Source organism: Chiloscyllium plagiosum, unplaced genomic scaffold (assembly GCF_037043375.1).
Source record: "Chiloscyllium plagiosum isolate Xiang-an unplaced genomic scaffold, Cpla_swu_hap1 HiC_scaffold_4, whole genome shotgun sequence".
NCBI classification, from domain to species: Eukaryota; Metazoa; Chordata; class Chondrichthyes; order Orectolobiformes; family Hemiscylliidae; genus Chiloscyllium; species Chiloscyllium plagiosum.
The window spans coordinates 78,024,057-78,038,840 of NW_028270142.1; the positions used below are offsets into that span (position 1 = coordinate 78,024,057).

General features: G+C 40.7%; 1 protein-coding gene across 1 annotated transcript in view; it reads left to right on the forward strand.

The window, feature by feature from the left end:
• Positions 1 to 4,778: 4,778 nt before the first annotated feature.
• The window catches only part of tcea1 (transcription elongation factor A (SII), 1), an 85,071-nt gene continuing 75,065 nt past the window's right edge, over positions 4,779 to 14,784 (forward strand). Inside the window, exon 1 of the mRNA XM_043688334.2 lies at positions 4,779 to 4,954. Coding sequence (XP_043544269.2) covers positions 4,880 to 4,954 — 75 coding nt within the window. The 5' untranslated portion in view covers positions 4,779 to 4,879. The remainder of the gene's footprint in view (positions 4,955 to 14,784) is intronic.

A 14,784-nucleotide genomic window follows, 5' to 3' on the forward strand; every position in this document is an offset into this window, starting at 1 on the left:
GTAGCATGTTAGGAAAACAAACACACATTGGAGTCTGACACTATTCAATCACTTAATCTCTGTCTCTCTAGGCACGACTCAGTCTTGAAGCCTGATTCTTCAGCAACCAAACCTATGTCCACAATTCCCTTCTCAGTCGTGTTGTTTAAGCCGACTTCTCCCAGAATTCTCTTCGGTCACAATGTAACCATATGTAATTTATAATAATATTTCTGGCCCCCTTATAAGCCCGCTACATGCAGACAAAAAAAAAGTTAGTGTTATAGGTGGAGGCAAAAAATTGGGAAGGCATGTCAATGGTCCCTGTCCATTACATATGGCACAGACACAGACGCTTTGGTCCAACTCGTCTATGCTGACCAGGTTTCCCAAAATAAATGAGACCCATTTGCCCACACTTGGCCCATACTTTTCTCAATTCCTGTCTCAGGCTTGTGGAGTTTGCACATTCTCCCCGTGTCTGCGTGGGTTTCCTCCGGGTGCTCTGGTTTCCTCCCACAGTCCAAAAATGTGCAGGTTAGGTGAATTGGCCATGCTAATTGTCCGTGTTAGGTGGATGGGTTAATGTAGGGGAATGGGTCCAGGTGGATTGCGCTTCGGTGGGTCGGTGTGGACTTGTTGGGCCGAAGGGCCTGTTTCCACACTAAGTAATCTAGTATACCTGTCTAAATGTCTTTTAAATGATGTAACTGTACCTGCATCGACCACTTGCTTTGGCAAATCCTTTCAACAAACCACCCTCTGTGAGAAAACGTTGCCCTTCTGGTCCCTTTCAAAATTTTCTCCTCTTATCTTAAAATTTTGTCCACTAATTTTGAACTCCTCTACCCTAGAGAAAGACCTTTGCTATTCACCTTATGTATGCCCCACATGATTTTATAAACCTCTATAAGGTCACCCCTCAACTTCCTAACGTCCAGGGAATGAAGTCCCAGCCTATCCAGCCTCTCATTATAAATCATGCACTCCAGTCCCAGTAACATCCTTGTAAATCTTTTCTGTACTCTTTTCAATTTAATAATATCCCTTCTATAGCAGAGTGACCAGAACTGCCAGATTAGATTCCCTACATTGTGGAAACAGGCCATTTGGCCCAACAAGTCCACACCGATCATCCAAAGAGTAACCCACCCAGACCCATTACCCTACATTTACCCCTGACTAATGCACCCAACAGGATGGGCAATTTCACATGGCCAAATCACTTATAGAGTCATAAAGAATGTACAACACAGAAATAGACTCTTCGTCTATGCCCACCAGATATCCCAAGCCAATCTAGTCCCACCTGCCAGCAACTGGCCCATATCCCTCCAAACCCTTCCTAATCATATTCCCATCCAGATGCCTTTTAAGTGTTGCAATTGTAGTAGCATCCACACTTCCTCTGGCAACTCATTCTATATACGTACCACCCTCCGAGTGAAAACGTTGCCCCTTAGGTCTCTTTTATATCTTTCCCCTCTCACCCTAAACCCATGCCCTCTAGTTCTAGACTCGCCCACACCAAGGAAAAGACTTTGTCTATTTATCCTATCCATGCCCCTCATGGTTTTATAACATTCTATAAGGTCACCACTCAGCCTCTGACACTCCAAGGAAAACAGCCCCAGCCTGTTCAACCTCTCCCTATAGCTCAAATCCTCCAACCCTGCAACAACTTTATAAATCTTTTCTGAACCCTTTCAAGTTTCACAACATCTTTCCAATAGCAATGAGACCAGAATTGCATGCAATATTCCAACAGTAGCCTAACCAATGTCCTGTACAGCCACAACATGATCTCCCAACTTCTGTGCTCAATACTTTGACCAATAAAGGAAAGCATATCAAGTGCCTTCTTCACTATCCTATCTACCTGCATCTCCACTTCCAAGGAGCTATGAACCTGCACTCCAAGGTCTCTTTCTTCAGCAACACTCCCTGGGACCTTACCATTAAGTGTATAATGTCCTGCTTTCCCAAAATGCAGTACCTCCCATTTATCTAAATTAAACTCCATTTTCCACTTCTCAGCCCATTGGCCCATCTGATCAAGATCCTGTTGTAATCTGAGGTAACCTTCTTCGCTGTCCACTACACCTCCAATTTTGGTGTCATCAGCAAACTTACTAACTATACCTCTTATGCTCACATCCAAATCATTTATATAAATGATGAACATAAATGATGGACCCAGCACCGATCCTAGTGGCACTCCACTGGTCACAGGCCTCCAGTCTGAAAAACAACACTACACCACCACCCTCTGTCTTCTACCTCTGAGCCAGTTCTGTATCCAAGTGGCAAGTTCTCCCTGTATTCCATGAGACCGAACCTTGCTCACCAGTCTCTCATGGGGAATCTTGTCGATCGCCTTACTGAAGTTCATATAGATCCCATCTACTGCTCTGCCCTCATCAATCCTCGTTGTTATTTCTTCAAAAAACTCAATCAAGTTTGTGAGACATGATTTGAATTGTACATCTTTGGATTGTAGGAGGAAACCCATGCAAGACCTGGGAAGAATGTGCAAACTCCACATAGACAGTCGTCGAGGTGGGAATGGAACCTGGGTCTCTGGCGCTGTGAAGCAGTAGTGCTAACCACTGAGCCACTATACCACTCACGGAGATTATTATTTTGCTTCTCAGGAGTTGCTGTTCATTGATTTCTCTCTTCTTCAGATAGTTTCATTTCCTTGCAGGAGGCATAAAGTGACTGGTTTGCTAATTATAGAATCTCTAACATTCACTAAACATCACAACTTACAGCAATTAGGGAGAGAATAAGTTGGTTTTCTTCAGGCTTTCAGTGCTTTTGCTTTTTACTGCAGAGGAAAGGACACCACTTTCCCTTCTGAAGGCTTCTGACTAGATTGCTCACACCCAAAATTCAGCTACCTGGGAGCCAATCACACAGTTGTTGGCAGGCAGAATGATTTTGTCATTAACACCTGTTTGCCAATCCACAGACCAATGAGCTACTTGTTGCTGGCTGAATCTTACTTTGTACACAAGCCCTGGTGCCAGTTCATCTGCAATTAAACTTGTTAAAATAGTGCTTACAATAAATGCTAGGACCTTGCTTTAAAAACGTGCAGCAAATCATTCCACAAGCCTTGTTTTTTTTTTGAAACAGCCCTTTTCCCATTTCAGTCCACACTTAGAAATGTAGGAAAACAAAAAGATATGTTTACACTTACTACCAGTGTTGAATAAGAATTCCAATTTTTCCTCCATAAAATAGAATTGCAAATTTAACTAGTTTCACCTTTTCAAGTTTAAAATTGCATTGCTTTTTGGTATAGGCTAACTGAAATTATGTTATCCTGTGTAATCACATCTATTTGAAACCAAAGACAGTCATGTTCCAGCTTAATACTAACACACACATTCATCTAAAACTCCTGGATGACCTACACATTTGTTCTTGGTTCTGTAAGCAGCTCCCGTTCCCCCTTTACAATGCTTCTTTGAATTTTAAGATTTTCTAAAGAATAAAATCACACAGACACCAGGTTTGGCTAAACACGTCTTATTAAAGTAAATCTCCTATGCCCTGTTCCAGAACCTCTAAGCTGTCTAAATTGTATTACACTTTGATTAGTTTGTCCGATTTAAATCCCTTCACAACTTACTATTGGCTCCCACCCAAAAGAAAGTCACCACCAAGTATTGCAAAAAATCAATTATTGAGAAATCACAGGAAAAATTTCACTTCATGACCAAATCTTATTTGATTTCCAGACAAAGATCACTACAATTTTAGCTGGAACACTAAGCCTCCAACATGGTTGGTCCACCTACTGTTGATTGTAGACCTAATCGAGCTGACCAGTCCTTAGTCACCTTCTGACTGCTAAATTTTACCACTTTTTAACAACGATTCATATCAAACATGTCATAACCACTTTCCTACTAATCAGGATGCCAGAGAACCAAATTTCCTTGGTCTACTTCACACACAATTCAGCCAGGCATGATCAGAGAAACAATTGTACAATAAAACATCCAGACATGATTGTTTCACGATGGTTCTAAACATCCCTCCTGCGGTTCAGAGATAGCATTGCAATAGCACTACGTCGCCAAAAACGGAGGGTTTAATTATTAAGTTTCCTCCTTATCGGGAAAAGTGTTTTCTCACAAATAAAAGCCGAAAGATGCTGTAAACAGAGACAAAAATAGAAATTGCTGGAAAAGCTCAGCAGATCTGGCAACATCTGTGCAGAGAAATCAGAGTTAACATTTTGGGTCGAGTTACCCTTCCTCAGAACTCAGTTTCCCACAATGTATTTTCGAAATAGAAAATTAGTAGAATAGTAGAAAATTAGAGCCCAAGATGTTGATAGATAACTTTCTGACACTATCATGCTAACATACTTTAGTTTTATAGCAAGTTCAAAACAAAAACATGACGTACTAAAATAGCAAAAGTGGCTATAAACGATCATTATCATTGCTGGCCTTCTGTAAGAATGCCTCTTTAAACAATAGTCAATACTCAAAGCCACGTATTAAGCATAGAAAACGAGTTAACGAACGGTGGTTTCAATGATCGTGGTCCTTTCCAGCTGAAGTTGACCATAAGATAATACTGTAACACAAAAAGCAAAGCAACAGCCGGATCAACGGCCCTGCAATAACACATCAGTTCAGTCTTCCTCAGCGTGAGGGAAAACGTCCAACTGTAGAGCAGTTGACAAGCCCAGGCCTTCAGTTATTGATTAGTTGGGTCTGTTTGGAACTCCCTTGCTATCTACATGATAGATGTTCTATTAGTTTGGGCTTTCTCTCTCAGTGTTCGGTGCTTGCGGCTGCGTGTCAGAAGAGCTGTGCACGGATTTTAAGTGAGGGTGGCGGAGGAAAAACAAAACCCTTGCAAAAGAATCTGCACGATGAGTAAAAAGGAGGAGGATGATATTGTCCGAATTGCGAAAAAGATGGATAAGATGGTGTCGAAGAAAAGCACGGTGAGCTGTGTGCGGCCGTTGAGCCTGTAACAGACGGGACAGAGGGAGGAAACTGGGCCCCGCGCGTGAAACCCTCGCCCCTCGGAACGCGTCCGGGAATTGCGCGCCACCATCAACCGCCGCCGAATGTTGAAGGCGGCGCGCGCGGCTTTCCGAAGGGAATGCCCGCAGTTCCCGCTACGTCGGAGGATTCAATACAACATGGTCGTTTGGAGGTTTTACACTTACCAAATAGACGGCATCCATCTGTCCCTACGATAAGTGGGCCCCACCCCCCCGGGCATCTACCAAAAAGCAAAACAGGGGAACCGACTTGTGGTCTATGATGCTGTCTGACAGCTGTTTCGAGTCAAATCGTGTCTTTTTCTTCGCCCAAAGAGAAATCTACAAAACATTCTTTTTGTCATTGATCCGTTGCTGAAATGTAGAGTTACTTCTTGGACTGATTTTAATTATTTTATAGCGTTTCCTGTTTACAAACCAGTTGGCAGAGTGGACAGTTGAAAAAAATTAGGATTATTGTGGCACGGTGGTCATATTCCTACCATTCAGCTAGAGGGGCTGGATTCGATTCCCACCTGTACCAGGAGTGTATAAAATCACATCTGAACAGTTCATTAAAAAAAAAATCTTGAGGCTTGTTTCATCGTTTCTCTTGTGGCTGAGTGATCCTACCTTCGGGCCACATGGTCTAGGTTTATGTCTAACCTGCACCAGAGGATGTGTTATTTTGGAAATAAAATGCTATCTAAGAAATGGGCGACCAACTCAGTAATATCGATATGGCTCGGTTCAGTTTAAGAATTCAGTTGCTACAATGATGCTTGTTTTAGGATATAAAAGGCTGAGTAATTGGAAAGCCCACTAATTTATATGCCTTTCTATTAAATTAAGACTCCTGCAGTGAAAAGGAGCAATGGTTCTGTCTAAATCAAATTCAGTGGAGCTAATTCCAGATGATGAATTGTCTGATCATTTGCCGATTCATTTAATATTCTGTACTGGTAGTGAAACAATTACAGCCAATGATTTGTATGCTGTTTTGACCTGGATGGATGTGAAAATTTAGCAAATGCCATGGTTTCTGCAGGCAAGTAAGTGGTCATGAAATCCAAGAAAGCAGAGCTAACGCTTTGAGTCTGGTACCTTTTTATCAGAGCCTGGATTTGAAATATTAACTCTGCCTTCTTCCCATAGATGTTGCCAGACCTGCTGAGTTTCACCAGTAATTTCTGTTTTTTTTTAGATCGCCAGCATTTTTGGTTCTTTGTTTTATTTGGATTTTTGTAGTCCCTTTTTATGGCCTCAGAATGCATAAAGCACACCACAGCAAATTTGCTATTTTTTGATATTGTCACTAGTATATACAAATGAGGAAACTATTTTTGCACAGAAAGATAGTACAATCATCATTGCAATCATTGTTAACTGTTGGTTGTGCTTAGTGTACAGTGTAATTTTAGTCTACATACTCAAGAATAGTTGTTAAGTGTATTATGCTGACTTCAGGAGTTGTCTTCTGAGGAAAGATTGGGCCTGTATCCATGATGTTTAGAATAATGAGAGGACTAAATATGGTGGATACTGAGAGTATTTTTCCTCTTGTGTGAGAGATGGGAACTAGATTGTGCCAATTTAAAACGTGAGGTTTCCTATTTAAGATGTAGATGAGGATCTTTTTCTTTCCCAGTGTCGTTAGTCTGTGGAATTCTTTTCACCAAAAAAAGCAGTGTCATTGAATATTTTTAATACCAAATTAGATTCTTGATTGACAAAGGAGTTAGCGGGTAGAGGTGGTAGATGGGAAAATGGAGTTGGGATCACAATCAAGTCAGCCATAAATCTTAGGGCAAGTCTGAGGTGTTGAATGGCCTAAACCTGCTCCTAATGCACGTGTTCGTAGATATGTTGTTTGCTGATAAAATTCTACCTCTAAGATTAACATAATGTATGAATTCGGAGCTGGAGCAGGCTGCTTGGCCTCTCAAGCCTATTCTTTCATTAACGAAGACTATTGCCAATTTAACTGCTCCACATTCCCATTGAACCCCAGTAGCCGTTCACTCCCTTACTTATAACTGAAGCATAATCTCCATATTTCTTTGTTCAGTTCTCTTTATAATAAACAATGATGTTCATTCCTCATTAATTATATTGTTTGGGATTCCTGCAGATCCCACTGTGCCTCAAAGTTCTGCAATCTCTCACCAATTAGATAAAATGCTGCATTTTTATTCTTGCCAAAATGGGCAGTCACATCTTCCCACATTATTCTCCCATTTGAGAGTTCTTTGCACACTTATTTAATCTATTTGTTATTTTGCCTCCTGATGTCCTTTTTGCAGCTTGCTTTAATAAGACTACAAGAGTTTTCTATCTATGATTAAGTAATCAGCATATTTATCAAGCTTACCTTTAGTCCTTCATCATATCCATTAATACGAATTATTAAAAATTGAAGCCTCGGTAGCAATCATTATGAAACACCACTCCTAACATTTTGCCAGTGAAATATAGAAACCAGGAGCACAAGTTGGCCATTTGGCCCTCCTCACCATTAAATATGATGGTAACTAATTCTCTATCTCAAAGCCACATTCCTGCTTTCTTTTCATATGCCTTGATTCCTTTAAAATTGAACTTCAACAACCTTTTTCTTGAATATAGCCAGTGTACTATGAGTGAAGAAATGTTTCGTCATCTCAGTCTATAAGACCATAAAATGTAGGAGTAGAGGGAGGCCATTCAGCCCATTGCTTCCACAAATCAATGAGATAATGGCTGATCTGATAATCCTCAACTTCACTGCTTTGCTTTCCCCCCCATAACCCTTGATTCCCTGACTGATTAAAAATTTGTCCACCTCAGCGTTGAATATACTTAATGACCCAGCCTTAACAGCCCTCTGTGTAAGAATTCCATTGATTTGCCATTCTCCAGGAAAGAAATTCCTCCTCATCTGTCTCAAGTTGCAACTTTTTTTAGAGTATTCCCTCTCCTCCCAGACTTTTCCTCTTGAGCATATCTACCCTGAGAATCTTGACGATTTCAATAAGGTTACCTCTCATTCTTCTGCATTCTGAGTACAGGCCCCAATTTACTAAACCTGTCCTCATAAGACAGCCGCTCCATTCCTAGTATCAACCTCATGAGCCTTTTTGGTCTGTCTCCAATGGCAGTTTATCTTGTCATAGATATGGGCCCAGCCCTGTTCACCGTATCCTCTTTGCTTTGTAATTGTCCTTATGTAACTTCACACGTTTAATTCTGACTAATGTTGTCCGAGTAGTGCCTTGAATAGGTATAGCAACTGATTTTATATTCCATTCCCATTCCTCCCCCATTACCTGAGCTTGGATGTTAGCGTTTTGTGATTTGTGCAAGTTCCATAACTTGCTGTGGTCTTTTTTAATTTAAATAATATTCAGCTCTTTTTTTTTTCTGCCAAAGTGCACCACCTGTCATTTCTCCACATAATAATTCAATAACCATCTTTTAGGCCATCACTTAACCTGTTTGTATCCTTCTGCAGCCTGTTTGTGTAATCTTCACTACTTGCCTTCCTGCCTATTTTTGTATCGTCCACAAACTAGATTCACTTTCCTCATCTAAACCATTAATGTTTTGTAAATAATTGTGATCCTTGCCATTCCACTTATTCCAGACTATCACATTAAAAATGATCCCCCTATCTCAATTGTCACCTGTTAGCTCATCCTCCATCCATACAACATACTATTTTCGATTGTTACTAAGTAGCCTAATATGTGATACCTTATGAAATACCTTTTGAAAGCACAAATATATTACATCCAGTACTTGCTCTTCATCCTGCTTCTTACCACTTCAAAGAATTGTAATAAACTTGTCAGGCATTATTTTCCGTTCATGAAGCCATACTCACTCTGGTCATATTTCTGAATGCTCTGCTGTTGCATTCCCAATAAAGACATTTAACCTAACTTACTTGTAGCTAGTTGTTACTTTTTTGCTTCCTTTTGTAAATAAAGGTTTTACATTGGCGGTTTTCCATTCCTTCAAGACATTTCCAGAATCTAAGAAGATTACTATAAGTGTATTCACTATCTCTGTAGCCACTTCCTTTAATATCCTAGAATGTATCTTGTCAGATCCAGTTAGTCTTTAGCCCTGTTAGTTTCCCTCGCACTTTTAGTTTTAGTCATTGTATTTATTTCCTGTCTTTTTTTTTGTTGAATAAATAATTTCCTAATACTGTTGATACCTCCTACTGTGATGCAAAGTATATATTTAACTCCTCTGCCATTTCTTGGTTTCCCTATATATATTTTTTAAAGCCTCATTCTCTTAAGGGATCTATGTTCATTTTAGCTTCTCCATTCCTTTCGTTATATACAGGAAGCTCCTGCTGTCTATCTTGATATAACTTGTGTGTTTATCTACAAAGTTTATTTTCTCCGTCACTTTTTTTTTGTTGATTTTGTTAGTTTTTAGAAAAATTCCCAATCCTCTGTCTTACCACTTATTTTTGCCACATTGTATGTTTTCTCTTTCAATCAAATGCTCTCCGTAACTTCCCTCCCTGTTTAATCATGTTAGTTTATCCCCTTCCTAAATCCTCCTTCTTCGCTGGAATATGTCTGTTGTTTCTCAATCCGTTCTTTTTTTTTTGCTGAATTCCTTCCCCAGTCCGCTCCAACCAGCTCTGTCCTCTTTGCTTTGTAATGGTCTGTATTTAACCTCAACATTGTTAATTCTGACTGATGTTCTTTCCTCTCAAACTGTACAAGTCTATCATGTTATGATCAGTATTTCTGTCCTACATGCCTACCCTATATTCTGAGACTCTCCAACCAGGGGAAGCTTCCTCTTTTATCTGTTCTATTTTAGATTACTTACAGTGTGGAAACAGGCCCTTCGACTCAACAAGTCCACACTGACCCGCCAAAGCGCAACCCACTAATACCCATTCCCCTACATTTACCCCTTCACCTAACACTACGGGCAATTTAGCATGGCCAATTCACCTAGCCTGCACATTTTTGGATTGTGGGAGGAAACCGGAGCACCCGGAGGAAACCCACGCAGACACGGGCGAATGTGTAAACTCCACACAGAGAATCGCCTGAGGCGGGAATTGAACCCAGGTTTCTGGCGCTGTGAGGCAGCAGTGTTAACCACTGTGCCGCCCATGTTCTGCCTAGCCTTGTTAGAATTTTACACATTTGAATCAGACCCCATTCTTCAAAACATCTGAGTATAGACCCAGTCAAACCAATCTCTCCTTTTAAAACAGACTTACCATCCTCAGCATCAGCATAGTGAATCTTGGCGGCACTCCCTGTGTGGCAATATGTTCTTTCTTAGACAGGGAGATCAAAACTTCACACAGTACTCCAGATGCAGTTTTACCAAGGCACTGTAGAACTGCACTAAAACATCCATTCTTCTGAGCTCAAATCTTCTTCAATGAAGGCCGCTATAATATTTGTTTTCATAATTACCTGCTGCACCTGCTTGCTAATTTTCCTTGACTGATGTACAAGGATGCTGAAAATGTGTTGCTGGAACAGCGCAGCAGGTCAGGCAGCATCCAGGGAACAGGAGAATTGACGTTTCGGGCATAAGCCCTTCTTCTCCAACCAGGGGAAGCTTCCTCTTTTATCTGTTCTATTTTAGATTACTTATGCCCGAAACGTCGATTCTCCTGTTCCCTGGATGCTATAATAGTAGTGTTGTAGCGAAGGACCCGATACCCAGCATGAGCAAAACCAATGTAGTGTACAAAATCCCATGCAAGGACTGTACAAACACTACATAGTACAAACAGGAAGACAGCTAACGATCCGCATCCATGAACACCAACTAGCCACGAAACGACACGACCAGCTATCCTTAGTAGCCACACACGCAGATGGCAAGCAACATGAATTCGACTGGGACAACATTACTACAATAGAACAAGCCAAACAGAGAACAGCCAGGGAATTCCTAGAGGCATGGCACAGATTCAATCAATAAGCACACCGATCTGGACCCAATATACCGATCACTGCAACTGACAGCTGGAACTGACAACCGGAAGATTCAAGCCACTACAAATGCCGGAGGAAAGATCACAGAAGCGCTTCACAGGAGGCTCCCAAGCACTGAGGATGTCACCTAGACAGGGGACGAAACATCTGCAACACAAATTCCCAGCTCAGCGAACAGAACCACAACATCCAAATATATAACATCCACTGGTTCTCCCTTATCTGTTGTACTAATTACATCCCTAAAATGTCCTTTAATTTGTTAACCATGATTTCCCCTTCATAAGCCCATGTTGACATTGTCTAATTATGGGCGGAACGGTGGCACAGTGGTTAGCACTGCTGCCTCACAGCGCCAGAGACCCGGGTTCAATTCCCGCCTCAGGCGACTGACTGTGTGGAGTTTGCACATTCTCCCCATGTCTGTGTGGGTTTCCTCCGGGTGCACAGTCCAAAGATGTGCAGGTCAGGTGAATTGGCCATGCTAAATTGCCCGTAGTGTTAGGTGCAGGGGTAAATGTAGGGTAATTGGTGGGTTGCGCTTCGGCGGGTCAGTGTGGACATGTTGGGCCGAAGGGCTTGTTTCCACATTGTAATGTAATGTAATCTAATCTAATCTAATCTAATTGTGTGAATACCTATTAAGTGTTCTGTTATCACGCCTTTTATAATAAGACTCTAGCATTTTCCCCACTCTTGACGTTAGGCTAAGTAGTCTGTAAATCTCTTGTTTTATCTCTTTTTTTTAATATAGTGGGATTACATTTGCCACCCTCCAATTTATAGGAACTGCTCCAGAATGTACAGCATTTTGGAATTTAAAAAAAGTTCAGTCCTTGGATGTGGGTGTTGCTGGCTGTGCCAGCATTTATTGCCTGTTTCCTGAGAAAGTGGTAGTGAATTGCCTTCATGAACCATTGCAGTCCACCTACTGTACATAAACCTACAGTGCTGCTAGGGAGGGAATTCCAGGATTTTGACCTAACGACAGTGAAGGAACAGTGATATATTTCTAAGTCAGGATGGTGAAAGGCTCAAAGGGGAATTTGCAAGTGGTGGTGTTTCCGTGTTATTGCTGCTCTTCTCCATCTAGATAGAATTGATCTTGGATTTAGGAAGTTCTTTCTAACAATCTTTGGCAGATTTCTGCAGTGTATCTTGTACATTGTATATACTGCTGCTGCTGAGTTTTGGTGTTGGAGGAACTGAATGGCACAACATCCAGAACAATCCAGCAAACTGCTTTGTCCTGGATAGAGTCAAGCTTTTTGTGTATTGTTGGAGATGTACACATCCAGGCAAGTGGGGATTCCGTCACACTCCTGACTTGTTTCTTGCAAATGCTAGATAAGCTTTATGGAGTTAGAAGATGAGTTACTCACCGCAGTATTCATTGCATCTGACCAGTCTTTGTAGCTACTGTACTTATATAGTGAGTCTAGTTCAGTTTCTGATCAACAGTAACCACCAGGAAATTGAATTTGCCACTATCAATGTTGTAAAAGCCTTTAAGTGTCATCGGGCTGTGGTTAGATCTTCTCTTATTGGAGAGGGACTTGCATTTGTGTGGCGTGAATGTTCAGCCTAAACCTGGATACAGGTCTTGCTGTACTTGGATGGGGATTGCTTCAATATCTGTGAAGTTCCAAATGGATCTGAACATCTGATCATCAGCAAACATCCACTTTGTCCACAAGTGCATCAGATGTTTCCAAAGTAACTTCCATTAACATTGTGAATGCAGGTTATCAGCCTTTAAGCCTGTTAATTTCTCTGGCATCTTTCTTTTTGCTAACACTGATTTTCTTCAATTCCTACTTCTCAACTTTTCCTGACGTTTCTGGAAAGTTATTGTCTTTTCAAAAGAACCAAAATAAATGTTCAATTTTTCTACCATTCTTTGTTTCCTTTTATAATTTCTCACATTCCTGACTGTAAGGAACTTACATTTTTAACAGTCAGTTTTTATGTTCCCTGTAATTTTGCATCCATACTCTATTGCCTTTTCTTGAGAAATGTTTCACTTGCGGAATTCCAAGATGATCCTGGTCCTAGAGCTTGTTGCATGTTTTTGGCAAATTTGTGTCTCCTGCTTGGAGATATTCTCTAATTTCCCTAATTTTTTTCTATAAGTATGGTTAAACCACCGTTCCTCTTCTGCTTTTACACCAGATAAAAATGAATGATCTGTACATACGTTTGTTAAATATCAGCCACAACTTATCCACTGCCAGTTCTTTTAGTACAATTCCCCAAACTATCATTGCCAACTCATGTCTCATACCCTAATAGTTAATTTTATTTAGATTGAGGATGCTAACTTTCGTTTCAACTTCACTTTCCATCTTAATGAACAATCCTATAATTTTATGGTCCCTCTTCCCACGCAGCAAGATTGTTGCTGTGTGATCCTTTTTCATTGCACAATATCCATTCTAGGATAACCTCACTAGTTGGTTCCTCAGTGCAGTTGGCACTCCATGAAATCCTCCAATGTATTGTTAAAGTTAAAAATCTCACAATAGCAGGTTATAGTCCAACAGGTTTATGTGGAAGCACTAGCTTTTGGAGCGCTGCTTCTTCATTAGGTGGTCATGGTTCAGTACAACAATCTGATGAAGGAGCAGTGCTCTGAAAGCTAGTGCTTCCAAATAAACCTGTTGGACTATAACCTGGTGTTGTGTGATTTTCAACTTTGTCCACCCCAATCCAACATCGACACCTCCAAGTCATAATATATTATTAATTTGGTTTGGCTAATCTATATGTGGTCTAAAGTCATCCATTATTATCATTGTAACCTTATTGCCTGTTTCTCTAATCTCCACTACTGTTTAGGGGCCAAAAGACAATTCCCACCAACATTTTCTGTGCCTTGTTGTTACTTATCTGCACCCACACAGATTCCACGTGATGATTTCTGATCTCAGTAGGACATTGTTTTCATTTTTTTTACCATTAATCCTAACCTACCATTTTTCCTTATTTGTCAGTCCTTCCTAAACCTTGGATACCCTTGTATGTTCAGTTCCCATCCTGGTTACCCTGTTGTCATGTTGGTGTAATTGCAAGTATGTCATAACTGTGTAACTGTTTTTGGCACTGTTAGTTCATCTACCTTATTACAAATGCTTGTCTTTTTAAACTTGTTTGTCATCTTGTCTTTATTTTGCACTATGGCCTTATTTGTTTCTCACCCTTGATTTTCTGCCTTGATCATGATTTTTGATTTCCCTTTCCTTTCCTCTCCGCTCAAGTTCCCATCCCTAAACCATTCCAGGTTAAACCCTCTCCAACAGCACTAGCAAACAGCATCCTTACGGATATTGGGCCTGGTCCTGCCCAGATGTCCTGTTTGTGCTGGCCCCATTGTCTCATGAATTTAAATCGCTCCCTCCTACTCTATTTCTTCAGTCATGTATTCAAATGATATATGTTATTTCTATACTCATTAGCACAATGCCCTAGTATCCTTATATCACTGCCTTACTACTAATTAAATTTACAACCTAACTCCCTGTACTGGCTCATAGGTTTTAAAAAAAGTTGAGGTCCTATATCATTGGTACGGATATGTACCACAACCATTGGTGTTCACCCTCCTCCTTTAGAATGCCCTGTAGCCTCTCATCGACATCCTTGCGCTAGGGCAGTAACATACCATCTTAGAATCCTATTTGCAGCTGCAGAAATGCCTGTCTAAAGTATCTACTAAAGTATCTCCTTACTAAAGTACCTTACTATAGTATCTCCTATCGCATTAGCTCTTCCTGTTTTGTGCAGCAGAACCATCTGTGTTGTCATGGACCTTTCTCC